The sequence below is a fragment of the Dendrobates tinctorius genome, unplaced genomic scaffold (genome assembly GCF_039654945.1).
Source record: "Dendrobates tinctorius isolate UK_male_01 unplaced genomic scaffold, ASM3965494v1 ptg000039l, whole genome shotgun sequence".
NCBI classification, from domain to species: Eukaryota; Metazoa; Chordata; class Amphibia; order Anura; family Dendrobatidae; genus Dendrobates; species Dendrobates tinctorius.
This window is the reverse complement of record NW_027361707.1, coordinates 45,762,110-45,784,408: the sequence shown is the minus strand read 5'-3', so window position 1 is coordinate 45,784,408 and position 22,299 is coordinate 45,762,110. Positions and strand designations below refer to the sequence as shown.

The 22,299-nt window shown below is 43.4% G+C and overlaps 1 protein-coding gene across 7 annotated transcripts in view; it reads right to left on the bottom strand.

Annotated features, from left to right (window-relative positions):
* Positions 1–22,299, bottom strand: part of LOC141088549 (cytosolic beta-glucosidase-like) — a 111,024-nt gene that overhangs the window by 76,200 nt on the left and 12,525 nt on the right. For all 7 annotated transcript variants that reach the window (XM_073574671.1, XM_073574673.1, XM_073574670.1 and 4 more), the window contains exon 2: positions 6,361–6,497. In XM_073574671.1, the coding sequence (XP_073430772.1) occupies positions 6,361–6,427 (67 nt within the window). In that variant the 5' untranslated portion in view covers positions 6,428–6,497. The remainder of the gene's footprint in view (positions 1–6,360; positions 6,498–22,299) is intronic.

The window sequence follows — 22,299 nt, the reverse complement described above, 5'->3', positions numbered from 1 at the left end:
ATTAATACTGGAAAGTTTGTAGGCATAGATTATATACCTAATTTAAAATGTGCAAGGCATGCGGTAAGGGACGGGGAAGTGGACATGCAGCTGATGGTGCACGCAGAGGCTGAGGTCATGGGCCAGGTGAAACTGTGCCTTCTGCAGGAGCACAACAATCACGCTTATCCAAGAGACCTAGCTTCCTTGTCCCACTCACTATGAGGGAGTGGAACACCACTTGAAACCAGAACAGTGTGAACAAGCGGTCGGTTGGATGGTGGATAATGCTTCCAGTATGTTTTGCAGCACCACCCAATCTTCTACATGGTGCAGTCTCATTACCCAAGAGTCTAGACCACATAACTCTGACTCAGATCCTCCTTCCTCCCACCATGAAGAATCCCAAGAGACAAATTATCCCACACTCGGATACTCAGAGGAGATCTTTACATATCCATTTATTGATTCTAGCATCTCACCCTGCATGTTTCAAGTGGGACATGAGGATATCGTGTGTAGTGATGTCCAAATATTTGAGAAGCAAATTAGTGTCTCAAGAGGTAGATGATGATGAGACAAAGTTGCCATCATGTGGTCATCTTGCACTATAGAGACTATCTAAATTATCCTGTACACCCATATTAGTGCACACTAGGGATCCCAGGGACAGCAGCCGAGGAGTGGTGGCACCATTGTTGAAGGTGCTAACCTTTGCTGGTAGGCAGGGGCTGAATGTAGGTGTCCTGAAAGGGCGAGTTAGCAATATTCTGGTATATTATCAATATCTGTCTACAGTGTGTTTATGATAGTCTATTTTAAAGGTATCTAATTAAGTATATATGTTTTTAAGGGTTTGCACATGTGAACTTACATTTGCAAGAACCATAAGCAACCACGTCCAATTCCTTGTCCAGCACAGCCTTCAGCTGTCCCTAGCCCAAGCCTTGGAACGCAAACATAAATTCTCAGCTACCCACCCATAGTGACAGGACTAAACACTAAACTGGCACAATTCCAGACTGGTTACCCTTGAATTATTGCCATTCAGGCTTGTGGACACTGAGGCTTTCCGCAACCTCATGGCAGCGGCCATCCCTAGGTGCTAGGTCCCCAGCAGCCACTACTTTTCCCGATGTGCCATCCCCCCTTACACCAGCATGTGTCCCATAACATCACAAATGCCCAGACCAACGCAGTTACTGGGAAGGTCCACTTAATGACCAAAAGTGGACAAGTGCTTGTGGCCAGGGATGCTACATTTCCCCTGACAGCACACTGGACGATTCTTGTGGAGGGCCGGACTGAATCAGACCCTCGGACAGCACGTGCTACCGACGCCAATGATTACGGGCCCTAGCTACATCAGGGTTTCCTCCACCTACTACACCAGTTCCTGCACCCCTTCCATCTCGGAATTGTTGTCTTGGAACACGTCGTCCATGTCAGTCACAAGTTGGAAGGACTGCAGCGCTGCGTCAGTGAAGCAGCAACAGGCTCTGCTGAAACAAATGTGTTTAGGTGACAAACAGCACACCACTACAGAGATGTTGAAAGGTATAACAGACTAGACAGATCTGTGGCTCTCGCCGCTAAACCTACAACAAGGCATGGTCGTGTGTGATAATGGCCGTAACCTGGTGGCTGCTCTGAGGCTTGGCAAGATCGCACATGTACCGAGCTTGGCCCACGCGCTCAACTTAGTGGTTCAGCAGTCTGAAAACCTACCCAGCTTTGCCAGAGCAACTTGTGGAGGTATGCCACATGTGTGCCCATTTTCACAAGTCACCTACAGTTTTGCATGTGGACCAGGGGGAGATGGAGGAAGAAAGTAAACAGGGTGAAATTATCTAGTCCAGCCTCATCTCATCTTCTCAGCATGGATTGTGTGATAATGAGGAGGTGGAACAAGAGATTCCTGACGTACAGAGGGTACTACCCACACCAGCTTCATTACGTTTGTACAGCGTGGATGGGCTGAAAAGGAGGAGGAGATGGAGATTCATCCTCCTGGTGGGGAAAGGGAAGTCTTGTCTGTTGGGATTCTGTCACACATGGCTTACTATACGGCCCACTGCTTTTCCGGTGACCCCCGTGTTATATGCATTTTGGCCAACACTGATTACCATTTGTTCACAGGCCCACTGGTTGTTCATTGTCCCACGCTACAAGGAGAACTTTCCATCTTCCTTCCAGCGGTGAAGAGGGCTAGCAAAACAGTGCAATACCAGAATGCCCTAATCGAACAATTAGTACAAAAATTTCATATCTTACAACACTGGCGGCAGAGGTCATAGTTCTTTGGGCAACCAAGGAGGAGAGATGAGGGAGACGCACACAACAGGACCAACAGAGGCAGGGGAATACTATCAAAGGTCTGGGACAGTTTCATTAGACCCTCCCAGTGCACAGGCACGTAGCGTAGTCAGGCAGAGGGAAAAGTTTTGGAAGATGGTGAAGGAGTACCTAGCAGAGCAAAGCAGCGTCCTCAGTAATTCCTGCCATCCAACTATTGGTTATCCAAGCTGGAAACGTGGCATGAACTGGCTCTCTACGCTTGGAGGTCCTGGCCTGTCCTGCTGCTAGCGTTTTGTCAGAGCGGGTTTTTAGTGCTGCTGTGGGCATAATAAATGATAGGCGCATCCGCTTGTCAACTGAAAGTGCTGACAGGGTGACTTATCAAAATGAACAAGGTTTAGATTGGCCCAGACTTCTCGACCCCACTAGATGACAGCAGCTGAACTTACGCCAGTTCAAATGTTCTATTTTTTTTGGTGTATTCCCATGTACCCCTTCCCACCCAAAAAAGGGTATACACATGATTTCTTATTTTTATTGTTCTATTGTCCTACTCCACCATATCAACAGGGTCATCATGTGGCCTTCGCTCCAAATTTTTAGAGGGTCATCATGCAGCTCTCATTGCAAATTATTAGAGCAGGTGTGGGGAACCTCAGGCCCCAGGGCCATTTACGGCCCTCGATGACCTTTTATCCGGGCCCCGGGCAGAATCTCAGGGACTGCAGTGCTTTGGCAGGGAGTTGTATTTTGATTGCCACAAGCTCATTAATTTCTTCTTGCTCTGTGAGCACACACACGCAGTATTCACTACATAACACTGAAGGGCATGCAATGAAAGATTACGTCCTGACACCAGTGCCAGTCAGGATGTACTTTGTGGGCGGAGTTTGTACGGCCCCCGAAGATTGGTATAAATATCCAAATGGCCCTTGCCAGAAAAAAGATTCCCCACCCCTGTATTAGAGGGTCATCATGCACAGGGCTGTGGAGTCTGTAAGGGCCCCATCACATGTAGCGATGCACCAGCGATCCCGGCAACGATATGAACTTGTCAGGATCGCTGGTGTGTCGCTACATGATCGCTGGTGAGCTGCCAAACAGACAGCTTCATCAGTGACGACGAGCGCGCGCGTCGCTGTGTACCTTAGATACCAGCGCGCTGGTGTAGGAGCTGGTAACTAAGGTGAACAGTGGGTTTCTAAGCGCCGCGTGGCGCTTAGAAACCCACTGTTTACCTAGGTTACCAGCTCCCTGCACCAGCGCGCTGGTAACTAAGGTACACAGCGGGTTTCTAAGCGCTGCTTTACCTTGTTTACCTTGGTTACCAGCTCCAGCTCGCTGGTCTCCCGCCTGTCACACGCAGCGATGCGTGCTGGCCAACGGGAAACCAACGATCAAAAAAATGTCCAGGGCTTTCCACAACGATCAGCGATACTCGGCAGGGGGGCTGGTGGCTGATAGGTGTCACACACAGCGATCTCGCTAGCGAGATCGCTGTGTGTGATGGGGGCTTAAGCCAAACAACAGACTGTGACTTAATTTCAAAGACTTCCGACTCCGACTCCACAGCACTGCCTCGCTACTGAGCATTTACACAAAGTGCAGCACAGATTCATCTCACCTAAAACCCAGGATCAGAAATAGAACAGACATTTATTGGACATTTAATAACTTTCCCAAACTATTCTGAAAACATTTACAGCACATCCTGCATTGTACTACTGAACACAATTTATTATATATACTGTATTAGGAGTTGGAGTCAGTCCATTATATACCGACTCAAACTTCGACTCCACCAAAATGTACACCGACTCTACAGCCCTGATAATGCGGCCCTCACTCCAGATATTTAGAGGGACTTGATGCGGCCTCGCTCCAAATTTTTAAAGGGTCATAGGGTCATCAGGCGGCTATCTATTTTACCAGCCGGCTATCTATTTTACCAGCCATCTGATGATGCCCTCCGTCATAATATTTACAGGATCAGTATGAGGCCTACCTTTACTAAATTATATATATATACTAGATGGAGGCCCGATGCTATCGCATCGGGAGGGCTGTAGTGTCACGATGGGGGCAGGCTTTGCAGCGTTGAGAATCTCTCCCCCATGTGCTCACCCAACATCCACTCTCTCTTTCCCCATGTGCTGACTTCTCCCGTCTGTGCTCTCTTCTTTGACTAATCTAACCCATGTGCTATCCCCCTTGTCATGTTTCTGTGGTAACTTGGATAGTTGTCCTTTTCTTTGATGGTATATTCTTGGTATTTTTTTGATGTTGGCGTTGATATTTGCTTTTTAAAGGGATTTTCCCACGAACGAAAGTTCATTTTAAAAATTGTCTGTGTCTGACCATGCACAGAACATACCACAGCTCCTGGGCAGGGGAGGAAGCAAAAGACAATACTGGCATTACAGCAGGAGATCGCAGAGGATACATTTTCTGAGGTAAAATATTGTTTAAAAACAGTCAGTGAAATATTTTACCTCCCAAAGTGAATCCTCTGTGATCCCCTGCTGTAATGTCAGTTTTGTCTTTTGCTTCCTCCCCTGCCTAGGAGATGAGGTATGCTCCGTACACGGTCAGACAATGAACTTTCGTTCGTGGGAAAACCCCTTTAATGTGACCGGCTTCCTCTGCCTGTAGACACGTTGCGCATCTGCCGCCGGGATAAGCCGAATGATTCACTGCACCTGCGCGGAATTCGCGCAGTAAATCAAACCGCCATCTTTGTGCAGACAGACAGCGGCGGTCACATTAAAACTGCACATACGCTCCTCCTGTACAGAGATGGCGGTGGTCAGTGAATCATTCGGCTGATCCCGGCGGCGGGGTGTTCACGACAGTGTTCCGCTGGTGGTACTGCGCAAGAGGCTGCGTACGGTGTATACAGTGTGTGTGTGTGTGAGTGTGTGGTGCGTACGGCATATACAATGTGTGTGTTGCGTACAGTGTATACAGTGTGTGTATGTGGTGTGTACGGCGTATAGTGTGTGTGTGCGTGCGTGTGTGGTGCGACGATGTTCTGCTGGTGGTACTGTGCAAGAGTTTGGTATCACCAGCAGTTTCCATATTAAGACACCCATCACTTGGGTGTCACAATATGGCGATTAGTGAACTTCCGACTCCATGGCTCAGCACCACCCTACATCTCCTCCCTTTTTCAGTCTACCATCCTACCCGCGCCCTCCGTTCTGCTGATGACCTGAGGTTAGCATTCTCAATAATCAGAACCTCCCACTCCCATCTCCAAGACTTTACACGTGCTGCGCCAATTCTTTGGAATGCACTTCCCAGGTCAATACGATTAGTCCCCAATCCCCACAATTTTAAGCGTGTCCTGAAAACGCATTTATTCAGACTGGCCTATCGCCTCAACACATTAACCTTACTATCCCTGTGTGGCCCAGTCAAAAGTTTTACCATAACCAGGTTCCCCGCATCATGTTCCCACATGCTTTATGCATCCATTAGCCCTTTGTGTCCGTACTGTTACACACTTAACATTATGGCTGGTCCATACAATCAGGGCAATTGTTACCACCCACCTTTCGTGTCTCCCTTTTTTACTCATAGATTGTAAGCTTGCGAGCAGGGTCCTCATTCCTCTTGGTATCTGTTATGATCTATGTGGTTATTGCTATGCTGTAATGTCTATTGTCTGTACAAGTCCCCTCTGAAATGTAAAGTGCTGCGGAATATGTCGGCGCTATAGAAATAACATTTATTATTAATATTACTAATTATTATGGGGCTATATTGCATTTCTTCTTGTTTCCCCATCTATGATTTTTTAATTTTCTATTGTTACCAGCAATTTTATTTCTATGATGCTGCCTATGTGCAATCTCCCAATGTGACCTGGACACTGCCAGCAAGCACGCCGTCTACTGAAAGATGTAGTATTACGTGGGTTCAGCCATCACAATACATAATAAGAAATAAGTCGCAGACTGACTGTACAATAACCAGCAGATATCGGATTTAAAGAATAAAAAAGGTGGATCAGAATTTTCAGCTTTTTGGATGTTATCAATAAATACATTTCTACTAATAATGGATGGTTTCCAGTTTTACCTTCAATCTGATAGGCCGCTGTTGCTGCTCCCCAAGCAAACGAATCAGGAAATGTGAAACTATCCATTTCTTCTCATATATCTCCTTATCTATTTAGTGGGTACTATACCGTCCTGATGTCAAACGAGATCCTCGATCTGGAAAATAAAAATCATATGTTTAAAAATGATCGCTTTCATAAAAAGGAACTAAAATAAACTTTATATAACAATTTAGCATGAAATACAGAAATGTAAAATAAGCGCCCATGTGATGACACTGATGCCCAGCAGATGGCGCCACTGCAGCATCTTCCTTTATCTAGAAGTTAGAAGTGTTTGGTGCATGGGGGGCATCAGACGCTGCACATTAGGCCTTATTCAGACATCAGCGTCGTCAGCCATGTGCTGCTGTCCATTGTTTGCATAGACACAATATACTCTACCAGGATTCACATGTGTCTGTATTAAAAAAAGGGAATTGTCCTATTCTTGAGGAAAAGGAAAACAATGCTGGCATCCTGATATATGGCAGCATATTCAGCATCCTTATTTGTAAAAATACTTCCCCCCATGTCAGAGGTAGCAGGTGAGGGCAGGTTCACCGGCACCTCCACCGACTAAGCCCAACCTACGGTATTTGTATCGTAAGGGGAAGAAAAATAAAAAAGGCTGCAATTTTTCTTTTTTGGCAAAGTAGACATGAAAATTTGTAATTTTTTTTTTCTGTCTGATGTGCTAACATGGTCTCACTAATGGGAAAATCCAAAAAATGTGGAAGGACTTTAGTGATTCCCTGTGGGACGGAAAGGGTTACACAGGCTTACTCTGAAGTAATGGGCTGACGCTTTGGATACCGGGACTGTCCAACAAAAATGTTAATTTTGGGTAACTGAACATTAGAGAAGCCCCTCTGGAGTGCACTGACACCGTCACCCCCCGGTCACCGTGCCGAGCTTTCACCTAATATATAAAGCCCAATGTGTGTGTGTCCGGGATTGGCATCTGCACCCTCGCAGCTACAGTCACACGTCTGGACCCTGAGAGCATCATAGGCTATGTTGTGAGGCGAAATTTTAACCCCGCGCGTTCCAATTCACCAAACAATTTTGCCCCTATCTACATAATGGGGCAAAAGTGAAAGGAAAAGTGTTGGAGGCAAATTGACAGCTGCCAGATGTGAACAAGGGGGACTGAAAGAATGAGAGCGATGGCGCCAAAGAGTATATACCGTACAGTTGCTAAGGTGGGGCCCTCACATGGGATACTCACCACACACGGGGATATGAGCACACACACAAAATGCGCCACACACTACCACGTGCTTCAACACATATACCACCCTCAGCACACATTTCACCACACATACACCAACCTCTCCACATAAAAGTCCAAACACAAAAGTCGCCACTCAAAACTCGCCACACTGTCCCAGAGCTGTTTAAAAGATGAAAAATGAGCTGTGATTGGTTGCTATCAGCAACAGTTTCTTTCTCAGTTGTGGTAACTGAGGCCTATTATTCTTATCATTTCTATGGTGTTATCGTCCTTCTGTAAAGCTGGAAATAACACAATTTATTACCGTGCCGACACAGACCACCCTCTGACACAGACTGCAGGGGGAGCCCAGTATCACACAGGATAGGATTAGATACACGGCTCAGCAGTCAGTATCACACAGGATAGGATGATACACGGCTCAGCAGTCAGTATCACACAGGATAGGATTAGATACACGGCTCAGCAGTCAGTATCACAGGATAGGATTAGATACACGGCTCAGCAGTATCACACAGGATAGGATTAGATGCACAGCTCAGCAGTCAGTATAACACAGGATAGGATTAGATACACAGCTCAGCAGTCAGTATAACACAGGATAGGATTAGATACACGGCTCAGCAGTCAGTATCACACAGGGTAGGATTAGATACACGGCTCAGCAGTCAGTATCACCCGGGATAGGATTAGATACACAGCTCAGCAGTCAGTATGACACAGGATAGGGTTAGATACACGGTTCAGCAGACCGTATCACACAGGATAGGATTAGAAACACGGCTCAGCAAACAGTATCACACAGAATAGGATTAGATACACGGCTCAGCAGACAGTATCACACAGGATAGGATTAGATACACAGCTCAGCAGTCAGTATCACACAGGATAGGATTAGATACACGGCTCAGCAGTCAGTATCACAAAGGATAGGATTAGATACTCGGCTCAGCAGTCAGTATCACACAGGATAGGATTAGATACACGGCTCAGCAGACTACCACACAGGATAGGATTAGATACTCGGCTCGGCAGTCAGTATCACACAGGATAGGATTAGATACACAGCTAAGCAGTCAGTATCACACAGGATAGGATTAGGTACACGGCTCAGCAGTGAGTATCACACAGGATAGGAATAGATACACGGCTCAGCAGACCATATCACACAGGATAGGATTAGATACACATCTCAGCAGTCAGTATCACAAAGGATGGGATTAGATACCCGACTCAGCAGTCAGTATCACACAGGATAGGATTAGATACACGGCTCAGCAGACCGTATCACAAAGGATAGGATTAGATACACGGCTCGGCAGTCAGTATCACACAGAATAGGATTAGATACACAGCTAAGCAGTCAGTATCACACAGGATAGGATTAGGTACACGGCTCAGCAGTCAGTATCACACAGGATAGGATTAGATACTCGGCTCAGCAGTCAGTATCACACAGGATAGGATTAGATACACGGCTCAGCAGACTACCACACAGGATAGGATTAGATACTCGGCTCGGCAGTCAGTATCACACAGGATAGGATTAGATACACAGCTAAGCAGTCAGTATCACACAGGATAGGATTAGATACACGGCTCAGCAGACAGTATCACACAGGATAGGATTAGATACACGGCTCAGCAGACAGTATCACACAGGATAGGATTAGATACACGGCTCAGCAGTCAGTATCACAAAGGATAGGATTAGATACACGTCTCAGCAGACAGTATCACACAGAATAGGATTAGATACACAGCTGAGCAGACAGTATCACACAGGATAGGATTAGATACACGGCTCAGCAGACAGTATCACACAAGATAGGATTAGATACACGGCTCAGCAGACTGTATCACACAGGATAGGATTAGATACACGTCTCAGCAGACAGTATCACACAGGAGAGGATTAGACACACGGCTCAGCAGACAGTATAACACAGAATAGGATTAGATACACGGCTCAGCAGACAGTATAACAGGAGAGGATTAGACACACAGCTCAGCAGTCAGTATCACACAGGAGAGGATTAGACACACGGCTCAGCAGACAGTATCACACAGGATAGGATTAGATACACGGCTCAGCAGACAGTATCACACAGGATAGGATTAGATACACAGCTCAGCAGGCAGTATCACACAGGAGAAGATTAGACACATGGCTCAGCAGGTGGTATCACACAGGATAGGATTAGATACACGGCTCAGCAGACAGTATCACACAGGATAGGATTAGATACACGGCTCAGCAGTCAGTATCACACAGGATAGGATTAGATACACGGCTCAGCAGACAGTATTACACAGGATAGGATTACGGTAGATACACAGCTCAGCAGGCAGTATCACACAGGAGAGGATTAGACACATGGCTCAGCAGGTGGTATCACACAGGATAGGATTAGATACACAGCTCAGCAGTTAGTATCACACAGGATAGGAATAGATACACGGCTCAGCAGTCGGTATCACACAGGATAGTATTAGATACACGGCTCAGCAGACAGTATCACACAGAATAGGATTAGATCCACAGCTCAGCAGTCAGTATCACACAGGATAGGATTAGATGCACGGTTTTTATGTGCAATATAATCATTATAATTTGTTATAACTAACCACAGTTGGTTACTATGCCCAGGCAACGCCGGGCTCTTCAGCTAGTTACCCTATAAAGCTGTTGACCCTAATAGGGGCTGGTGGACGTCAGTCTGATCCGCAGCGGACCTTGGGACATCCATGAGTTACACAGAAGGCTATTACTGAGCATGACCGCCATGTAATGCTACTTTTCCACTTCCACCATACACATTCGCCATCCCATAGTCCCGTGCCCATATACCCATCATACATATCCGCCATCCCATAGTCCCGTGCCCATATACCCATCATACATATCCGCCATCCCATAGTCCCGTGCCCATATACCCATCATACATATCCGCCATCCCATAGTCCCGTGCCCATATACCCATCATACATATCCACCATCCCATAGTCCCGTGCCCATATACCCATCATACATATCCGCCATCCCATAGTCCCGTGCCCATATACCCATCATACATATCCACCATCCCATAGTCCCGGGCCCATATACCCGTCATACATATCCTCCAATCATTTTCAGGAAGAAACTGAGTATTATCTGACAGAATTGCAGGAGTGTCAATACTTTTGGCCACAACTGTAGGACATTACACGGTATATCGGACACTATAGATACCATATGCCCCCGCATATATAGGACATTACACGGTATATAGGACACGATAGATACCATATAACCCCGCATATATAGGACATTACACGGTATATAGGACACGATAGATACCATATACCCCCCACATATATAGGACATTACACGGTATATTGTACACTATAGATACCATATACCCCCGCATATATAGGACATTACACGGTATATAGGACACGATAGATACCATATACCCCCGCATATATAGGACATGACACGGTATATAGGACACGATAGATACCATATACCCCCGCATATATAGGACATGACACGGTATATAGGACACGATAGACAACATATACCCCCGCATATATAGGACATGACACGGTATATAGGACACGATAGACACCATATACCCCCGCATATATAGGACATTACACGGTATATAGGACACGATAGATACCATATAACCCCGCATATATAGGACATTACACGGTATATAGGACACGATAGATACCATATACCCCCCACATATATAGGACATTACACGGTATATTGTACACTATAGATACCATATACCCCCGCATATATAGGACATTACACGGTATATAGGACACGATAGATACCATATACCCCCGCATATATAGGACATTACACGGTATATAGGACACGATAGATACCATATACCCCCGCATATATAGGACATGACACGGTATATAGGACACGATAGACAACATATACCCCCGCATATATAGGACATGACACGGTATATAGGACACGATAGACACCATATACCCCCGCATATATAGGACATTACACGGTATATAGGACACGATAGATACCATATACCACCGCATATATAGGACATTACACGGTATATAGGACACGATAGATACCATATACCCCTGCATATACAGGACACAATAGATACCATATACCCCCGCATATATAGGACACAATAGATACCATATACCCCCGCATATATAGGGCATTACACGGTATATAGGACCCTATAGATACCATATACTCCGCATATATGACATTACACGGTATATAGGACACTATAGATAGCATATACCCCCGCATATATAGAACATTACACGGTATATAGGACCCTATAGATACCATATACCCCTGCATATATAGGACATTACACGGTATATCGGACACTATAGATACCATATACCCCGCATATACAGGACATTACACGGTATATAGGACCCTATAGATACCATATACCCCTGCATATATAGGACATTACACGGTATATAGGACACTAAAGATACCATATACCCCCGCATTACACGGTATATCGGATACTATAGATACCATATACCCCCGCATATATAGGGCATTACACGGAATATCGGACACTATAGATACCATATACCCCCGCATATATAGAACATTACACGGTATATAGGATACTATAGGTACCATATACCCCCGCATATATAGGACATTACACGGTATATAGGACACTATAGATACCATATACCCCCGCATATATAGGGCATTACACGGTATATAGGAAACTATAGATACCATATACCCCCACATATATAGGACATTACACGGTATATAGGACACTATAGATACCATATACCCCCGCATATATAGGACATTACACGGTATATAGGACACTATAGATACCATATGCCCCGCATATATAGGACATTACATTACACGGTATATCGGACACTATAGATACCATATGCCCTGCATATATAGGACATTACATTACACGGTATATCGGACACTATAGATACCATATACCCCTGCATACATAGGACATTACACGGTATATAGGACACTATAGATACCATATACCCCCGCATATATAGGACATTACACGTTATATAGGATACTATAGGTACCATATACCCCCGCATATATAGGACATTACACGGTATATAGGACACTATATATACCATATACCCCCGCATATATAGGACATTACACGGTATATAGGACACTATAGATACCATATACCCCGCATATATAGGACAGTACACGGTATATCGGACACTATAGATACCATATACCCCGCATATATAGGACATTACACGGTATATAGGATACTATAGGTACCATATACCCCCGCATATATAGGACATTACACGGTATATAGGACACTATAGATACCATATACCCCCGCATATATAGGACATTACACGGTATATAGGACACTATAGATACCATATACCCCCGCATATATAGGACATTACACGGTATATAGGACCTAATAGATACCATATACCCCGTATATATAGGACATTACACGGTATATAGGACCATATATATACCATATACCCCGCATATATAGGACATCACACAGTATATAGGACACTATAGATACCATATACCCCCGCATATATAGGACACTACACTGTATATAGGACACTATAGATACCATATACACCCGCATATATAGGGCATTACACTGTATATCGGATACTATAGATACCATATACCCACGCAAATATAGGGCATTACACGGTATATCGGATACTATAGATACCATATACCCCCGCATATATAGGGCATTACACGGTATATAGGACACTATAGATACCATATACCCCGCATATATAGGACATTACACGGTATATCGGACACGATAGATACCATATACCCCCGCATATATAGGACATTACACGGTATATAGGACACTATAGATACCATATACCCCGCATATATAGGACATAACACGGTATATCGGACACTATAGATACCATATACCCCCGCATATATAGGGCATTACACGGTATATCGGATACTATAGATACCATATACCCCCGCATATATAGGGCATTACACGGTATATAGGACACTATAGATACCATATACCCCGCATATATAGGACATTACACGGTATATAGGACACTATAGATACCATATACCCCGCATATAAAGGACATCACACGGTATATAGGACACTATAGATACCATATACCCCGCATATATAGGACATAACACGGTATATCGGACACTATAGATACCATATACCCCGCATATATAGGACATCACACGGTATATCGGACACTATAGATACCATATACCCCGCATATATAGGACATTACACAGTATATAGGACACTATAGATACCATATACCCCCGCATATATAGGACATTACACGGTATATAGGACACGATAGACAACATATACCCCCGCATATATAGGACATGACACGGTATATAGGACACGATAGACACCATAAACCCCCGCATATAGAGAACATTACACGGTATATAGGACACGATAGATACCATATACCCCCGCATATATAGGACATTACACGGTATATAGGACACGATAGATACCATATACCCCTGCATATATAGGACATTACACGGTATATAGGACACGATAGACACCATATACCCGCACATATATGACATTACACGGTATATAGGACACGATAGATACCATATACCCCCGCATATATAGGACACAATAGATACCATATACCCCCGCATATATAGGGCATTACACTGTATATAGGACCCTATAGATACCATATACTCCCACATATATGACATTACACGGTATATAGGACACTATAGATAGCATATACCCCCGCATATATAGAACATTACACGGTATATCGGACACTATAGATACCATATACCCCGCATATACAGGACATTACACGGTATATAGGACCCTATAGATACCATATACCCCTGCATATATAGGACATTACACGGTATATAGGACACTAAAGATACCATATACCCCCGCATTACACGGTATATCGGATACTATAGATACCATATACCCCCGCATATATAGGGCATTACACGGAATATCGGACACTATAGATACCATATACCCCCGCATATATAGAACATTACACGGCATATAGGATACTATAGGTACCATATACCCCCGCATATATAGGACCTTACACGGTATATAGGACACTATAGATACCATATACCCCTGCATATATAGGGCATCACACGGTATATAGGAAACTATAGATACCATATACCCCCACATATATAGGACATTACACGGTATATAGGACACTATAGATACCATATGCCGCGCATATATAGGACATTACACGGTATATAGGACACTATAGATACCATATGCCCCGCATATATAGGACATTACACGGTATATCGGACACTATAGATACCATATACCCCCGCATATATATGACACTACACGGTATATAGGACACTATAGATACCATATAACCCCGCATATATAAGACATTACACGGTATATAGGACCCTATAGATACCATATACCCCGCATATATAGGACATCACACGGTATATAGGACACTATAGATACCATATACCCCCGCATATATAGGACATCACACGGTATATAGGACACTATAGATACCATATACCCCCGCATATATAGGACACTACACGGTATATAGGACACTATAGATACCATATACCCCCGCATATATAGGGCATTACACGGTATATCGGATACTATAGATACCATATACCCCCGCATATATAGGGCATTACACGGTATATCGAATACTATAGATACCATATACCCCCGCATATATAGGGCATTACACGGTATATCGAATACTATAGATACCATATACCCCCGCATGTATAGGGTATTACACGGTATATAGGACACTATAGATACCATATACCCCCGCATATATAGGGCATTACACGGTATATCGGATACTATAGATACCATATACCCCCGCATATATAGGGCATTACACGGTATATAGGACACTATAGATACCATATACCCCCGCATATATAGGATCTTACACGGTATATCGGATACTATAGATACCATATGCCCCCGCATATATAGGGCATTACACGGTATATCGGATACTATAGATACCATATACCCCCGCATATATAGGGCATTACACGGTATATAGGACACTATAGATACCATATACCCCGCATATATAAGACATTACACGGTATATCGGATACTATAGATACCATATACCCCCGCATATATAGGGCATTACACGGTATATCGGATACTATAGATACCATATACCCTCGCATATATAGGACATTACACGGTATATAGGACACTATAGATACCATATACCCCGCATATATAGGACATTACACGGTATATCGGACACGATAGATACCATATACCCCCGCATATATAGGACATTACACGGTATATAGGACACTATAGATACCATATACCCCGCATATATAGGACATCACACGGTATATAGGACACTATAGATACCATATTCCCCGCATATATAGGACATTACACGGTATATAGGACACTATAGATACCATATACCCCGCATATATAGGATATCACACGGTATATAGGACACTATAGATACCATATACCCCGCATATATAGGACATCACACGGTATATCGGATACTATAGATACCATATACCCCCGCATATATAGGGCATTACACGGTATATCGGATACTATAGATACCATATACCCCGCACATATATAGGACATTACACGGTATATTGGACACTATAGATACCATATACCCCGCATATATAGGACTTTACATGGTATATCGGATACTATAGATACCATATACCCCCACATATATAGGACACTACACGGTATATAGGACACTATACACTCACTGGCCACTTTATTAGGTACACCTGTCCAACTGTGTGTTAAGACTTAATTTCTAATCAGCCAATCACATGGCGGCAACTCAGTGCATTTAGGCATGTAGACATGGTCAAGACAATCTCCTGCAGTTCAAACCGAGCATCAGTATGGGGAAGAAAGGTGATTTGAGTGCCTTTGAACGTGGCATGATTGTTGGTGCCAGAAGGGCTGGTCTGAGTATTTCAGAAACTGCTGATCTACTGGGATTTTCACGCACAACCATCTCTAGGGTTTACAGAGAATGGTCCGAAAAAGAAAAAAAATCCATTGAGCGGCAGTTCTGTGGCCGGAAATGCCTTGTTGATGCCAGAGGTCAGAGGAGAATGGGCATACTGGTTCGAGCTGATAGAAAGGCAACAGTGACTCAAATTGCCACCCGTTACAACCAAGGTAGGCAGAAGAGCATCTCTGAACGCACAGTGCGTCGAACTTTGAGGCAGATGGGCTACAGCAGCAGAAGACCACACTGGGTACCACTCCTCTCAGCTAAGAACAGGAAACTGAGGCTACAATTTGCACAAGCTCATCGAAATTGGACAGTAGAAGATTGGAAAAACGTTGCCTGGTCTGATGAGTCTCGATTTCTGCTGCGACATTCGGATGGTAGGGTCAGAATTTGGCGTAAACAACATGAAAGCATGGATCCATCCAGCCTTGTATCAACGGTTCAGGCTGGTGGTGGTGGTGTCATGGTGTGGGGAATTTTTTCTTGGCACTCTTTGGGCCCCTTGGTACCAATTGAGCATCGTTGCAACGCCACAGCCTACCTGAGTATTGTTGCTGACCATGTCCATCCCTTTATGACCACAATGTACCCAACATCTGATGGCTACTTTCAGCAGGATAATGCGCCATGTCATAAAGCTCGAATCATCTCAGATTGGTTTCTTGAACATGACAATGAGTTCACTGTACTCAAATGGCCTCCTCAGTCACCAGATCTCAATCCAATAGAGCATCTTTGGGATGTGGTGGAACGGGAGATTCGCATCAGGGATGTGCAGCCGACAAATCTGCGCCAACTGTGTGATGCCATCATGTCAATATGGTCCAAAATCTCTGAGGAATGCTTCCAGCACCTTGTTGAATCTATGCCACGAAGAATTGAGGCAGTTCTGAAGGCAAAAGGGGGTCCAACCCGTTACTAGCATGGTGTACCTAATAAAGTGGCCAGTGAGTGTAGATACCATATACCCCGCATATATAGGACATTACACAGTATATAGGACACTATAGATACCATATACCCCCGCATATATAGGACATTACACGGTATATAGGACACGATAGACAACATATACCCCCGCATATATAGGACATGACACGGTATATAGGACACGATAGACACCATAAACCCCCGCATATAGAGAACATTACACGGTATATAGGACACGATAGATACCATATACCCCCGCATATATAGGACATTACACGGTATATAGGACACGATAGATACCATATACCCCTGCATATATAGGACATTACACGGTATATAGGACACGATAGACACCATATACCCGCACATATATGACATTACACGGTATATAGGACACGATAGATACCATATACCCCCGCATATATAGGACACAATAGATACCATATACCCCCGCATATATAGGGCATTACACTGTATATAGGACCCTATAGATACCATATACTCCCACATATATGACATTACACGGTATATAGGACACTATAGATAGCATATACCCCCGCATATATAGAACATTACACGGTATATCGGACACTATAGATACCATATACCCCGCATATACAGGACATTACACGGTATATAGGACCCTATAGATACCATATACCCCTGCATATATAGGACATTACACGGTATATAGGACACTAAAGATACCATATACCCCCGCATTACACGGTATATCGGATACTATAGATACCATATACCCCCGCATATATAGGGCATTACACGGAATATCGGACACTATAGATACCATATACCCCCGCATATATAGAACATTACACGGCATATAGGATACTATAGGTACCATATACCCCCGCATATATAGGACCTTACACGGTATATAGGACACTATAGATACCATATACCCCTGCATATATAGGGCATCACACGGTATATAGGAAACTATAGATACCATATACCCCCACATATATAGGACATTACACGGTATATAGGACACTATAGATACCATATGCCGCGCATATATAGGACATTACACGGTATATAGGACACTATAGATACCATATGCCCCGCATATATAGGACATTACACGGTATATCGGACACTATAGATACCATATACCCCCGCATATATAGGACACTACACGGTATATAGGACACTATAGATACCATATAACCCCGCATATATAAGACATTACACGGTATATAGGACCCTATAGATACCATATACCCCGCATATATAGGACATTACACGGTATATAGGACCCTATAGATACCATATACCCCGCATATATAGGACATCACACGGTATATAGGACACTATAGATACCATATACCCCCGCATATATAGGACACTACACGGTATATAGGACACTATAGATACCATATACCCCCGCATATATAGGGCATTACACGGTATATCGGATACTATAGATACCATATACCCCCGCATATATAGGGCATTACACGGTATATCGGATACTATAGATACCATATACCCCCGCATATATAGGGCATTACACGGTATATAGGACACTATAGATACCATATACCCCCGCATATATAGGATCTTACACGGTATATCGGATACTATAGATACCATATGCCCCCGCATATATAGGGCATTACACGGTATATCGGATACTATAGATACCATATACCCCCGCATATATAGGGCATTACACGGTATATAGGACACTATAGATACCATATACCCCGCATATATAAGACATTACACGGTATATCGGATACTATAGATACCATATACCCCCGCATATATAGGGCATTACACGGTATATCGGATACTATAGATACCATATACCCTCGCATATATAGGACATTACACGGTATATAGGACACTATAGATACCATATACCCCGCATATATAGGACATTACACGGTATATCGGACACGATAGATACCATATACCCCCGCATATATAGGACATTACACGGTATATAGGACACTATAGATACCATATACCCCGCATATATAGGACATCACACGGTATATAGGACACTATAGATACCACATTCCCCGCATATATAGGACATTACACGGTATATAGGACACTATAGATACCATATACCCCGCATATATAGGATATCACACGGTATATAGGACACTATAGATACCATATATCCCGCATATATAGGACATCACACGGTATATCGGATACTATAGATACCATATACCCCCGCATATATAGGGCATTACACGGTATATCGGATACTATAGATACCATATACCCCGCACATATATAGGACATTACACGGTATATTGGACACTATAGATACCATATACCCCGCATATATAGGACTTTACATGGTATATCGGATACTATAGATACCATATACCCCCACATATATAGGACACTACACGGTATATAGGACACTATAGATACCATATACCCCGCATATATAGGACATTACACGGTATATAGGACACTATAGAAACCATATACCCCGCATATATAGGACATTACACGGTATATAGGACACTATAGATACCATATACCCCGCACATATATAGGACATTACACGGTATATAGGACACTATAGATACCATATACCCCGCATATATAGGACATTACACGGTATATAGGACACCATAGATACCATATACCCCGCATATATAGGACATTACACGGTATATCGGATATTATAGATACCATATACCCCCACATATATAGGACACTACACGGTATATAGGACACTATAGATACCATATACCCCCGCATATATAGGACATTACACGGTATATAGGACACCATAGATACCATATACCCCGCATATATAGGACATTACACGGTATATAGGACACTATAGAAACCATATACCCCGCATATATAGGACATTACACGGTATATCGGATATTATAGATACCATATACCCCCACATATATAGGACACTACACGGTATATAGGACACTATAGATACCATATACCCCCGCATATATAGGACATTACACGGTATATAGGACACTATAGATACTATATACCCCCGCATATATAGGACACTACACAGTATATAGGACACGATAGATACCATATACCCCGCATATATAGGACATTACACGGTATATCGGATACTATAGATACCATATACCCCCGCATATATAGGACATTACACGGTATATAGGACACTATAGATACCATATACCCCCACATATATAGGACATTACACGGTATATCGGACACGATAGATACCATATACCCCGCATATATAGGACATTACACGGTATATAGGACACTATAGATACCATATACCCCCGCATATATAGGACATTACACGGTATATAGGACACTATAGATACCATATACCCCGCATATATAGGACATTACACGGTATATAGGACACTATAGATACCATATACCCCGCATATATAGGACATTACACGGTATATCGGATACTATAGATACCATATACCCCCGCATATATAGGACATTACACTGTATATAGGACACGATAGATACCATATACCCCGCACATATAGGACATTACACGGTATATCGGACACCATAGATACCATATGCCCCCGCATATATAGGGCATTACACGGTATATCGGATACTATAGATACCATACCCCCGCATATATAGGACATTACACGGTATATAGGACACGATAGATACCATATACCCCCGCATATATAGGACATTACACGGTATATAGGACACGATAGATACCATATACCCCCGCATATATAGGACATTACACGGTATATAGGACACTATAGATACCATATACCCCCACATATATAGGACATTACACGGTATATCGGACACGATAGATACCATATACCCCGCATATATAGGACATTACACGGTATATAGGACACTATAGATACCATATACCCCCGCATATATAGGACATAACACGGTATATCGGACACTATAGATACCATATACCCCGCACATATAGGACATTACACGGTATATCGGACACCATAGATACCATATGCCCCCGCATATATAGGGCATTACACGGTATATCGGATACTATAGATACCATACCCCCGCACATATAGGACATTACACTGTATATAGGACACGATAGATACCATATACCCCGCACATATAGGACATTACACGGTATATCGGACACCATAGATACCATATGCCCCCGCATATATAGGACATTACACGGTATATCGGACACGATAGATACCATATACCCCGCATATATAGGACATTACACGGTATATCGGATACTATAGATACCATATACCCCCGCATATATAGGACATAACACGGTATATCGGACACTATAGATACCATATACCCCGCACATATAGGACATTACACGGTATATAGGACACGATAGACAACATATACCCCCGCATATATAGGACATTACACTGTATATAGGACACCATAGATACCATATGCCCCCGCATATATAGGACATTACACGGTATATCGGACACCATAGATACCATATGCCCCCGCATATATAGGACATTACACGGTATATCGGATACTATAGATACCATACCCCCGCATATATAGGACATTACACGGTATATCGGACACCATAGATACCATATAACCCCGCATATATAGGACATTACACGGTATATCGGATACTATAGATACCATATACCCCGCATATATAGGACATTACACGGTATATCGGACACTATAGATACCATATACCCCCGCATATATAGGA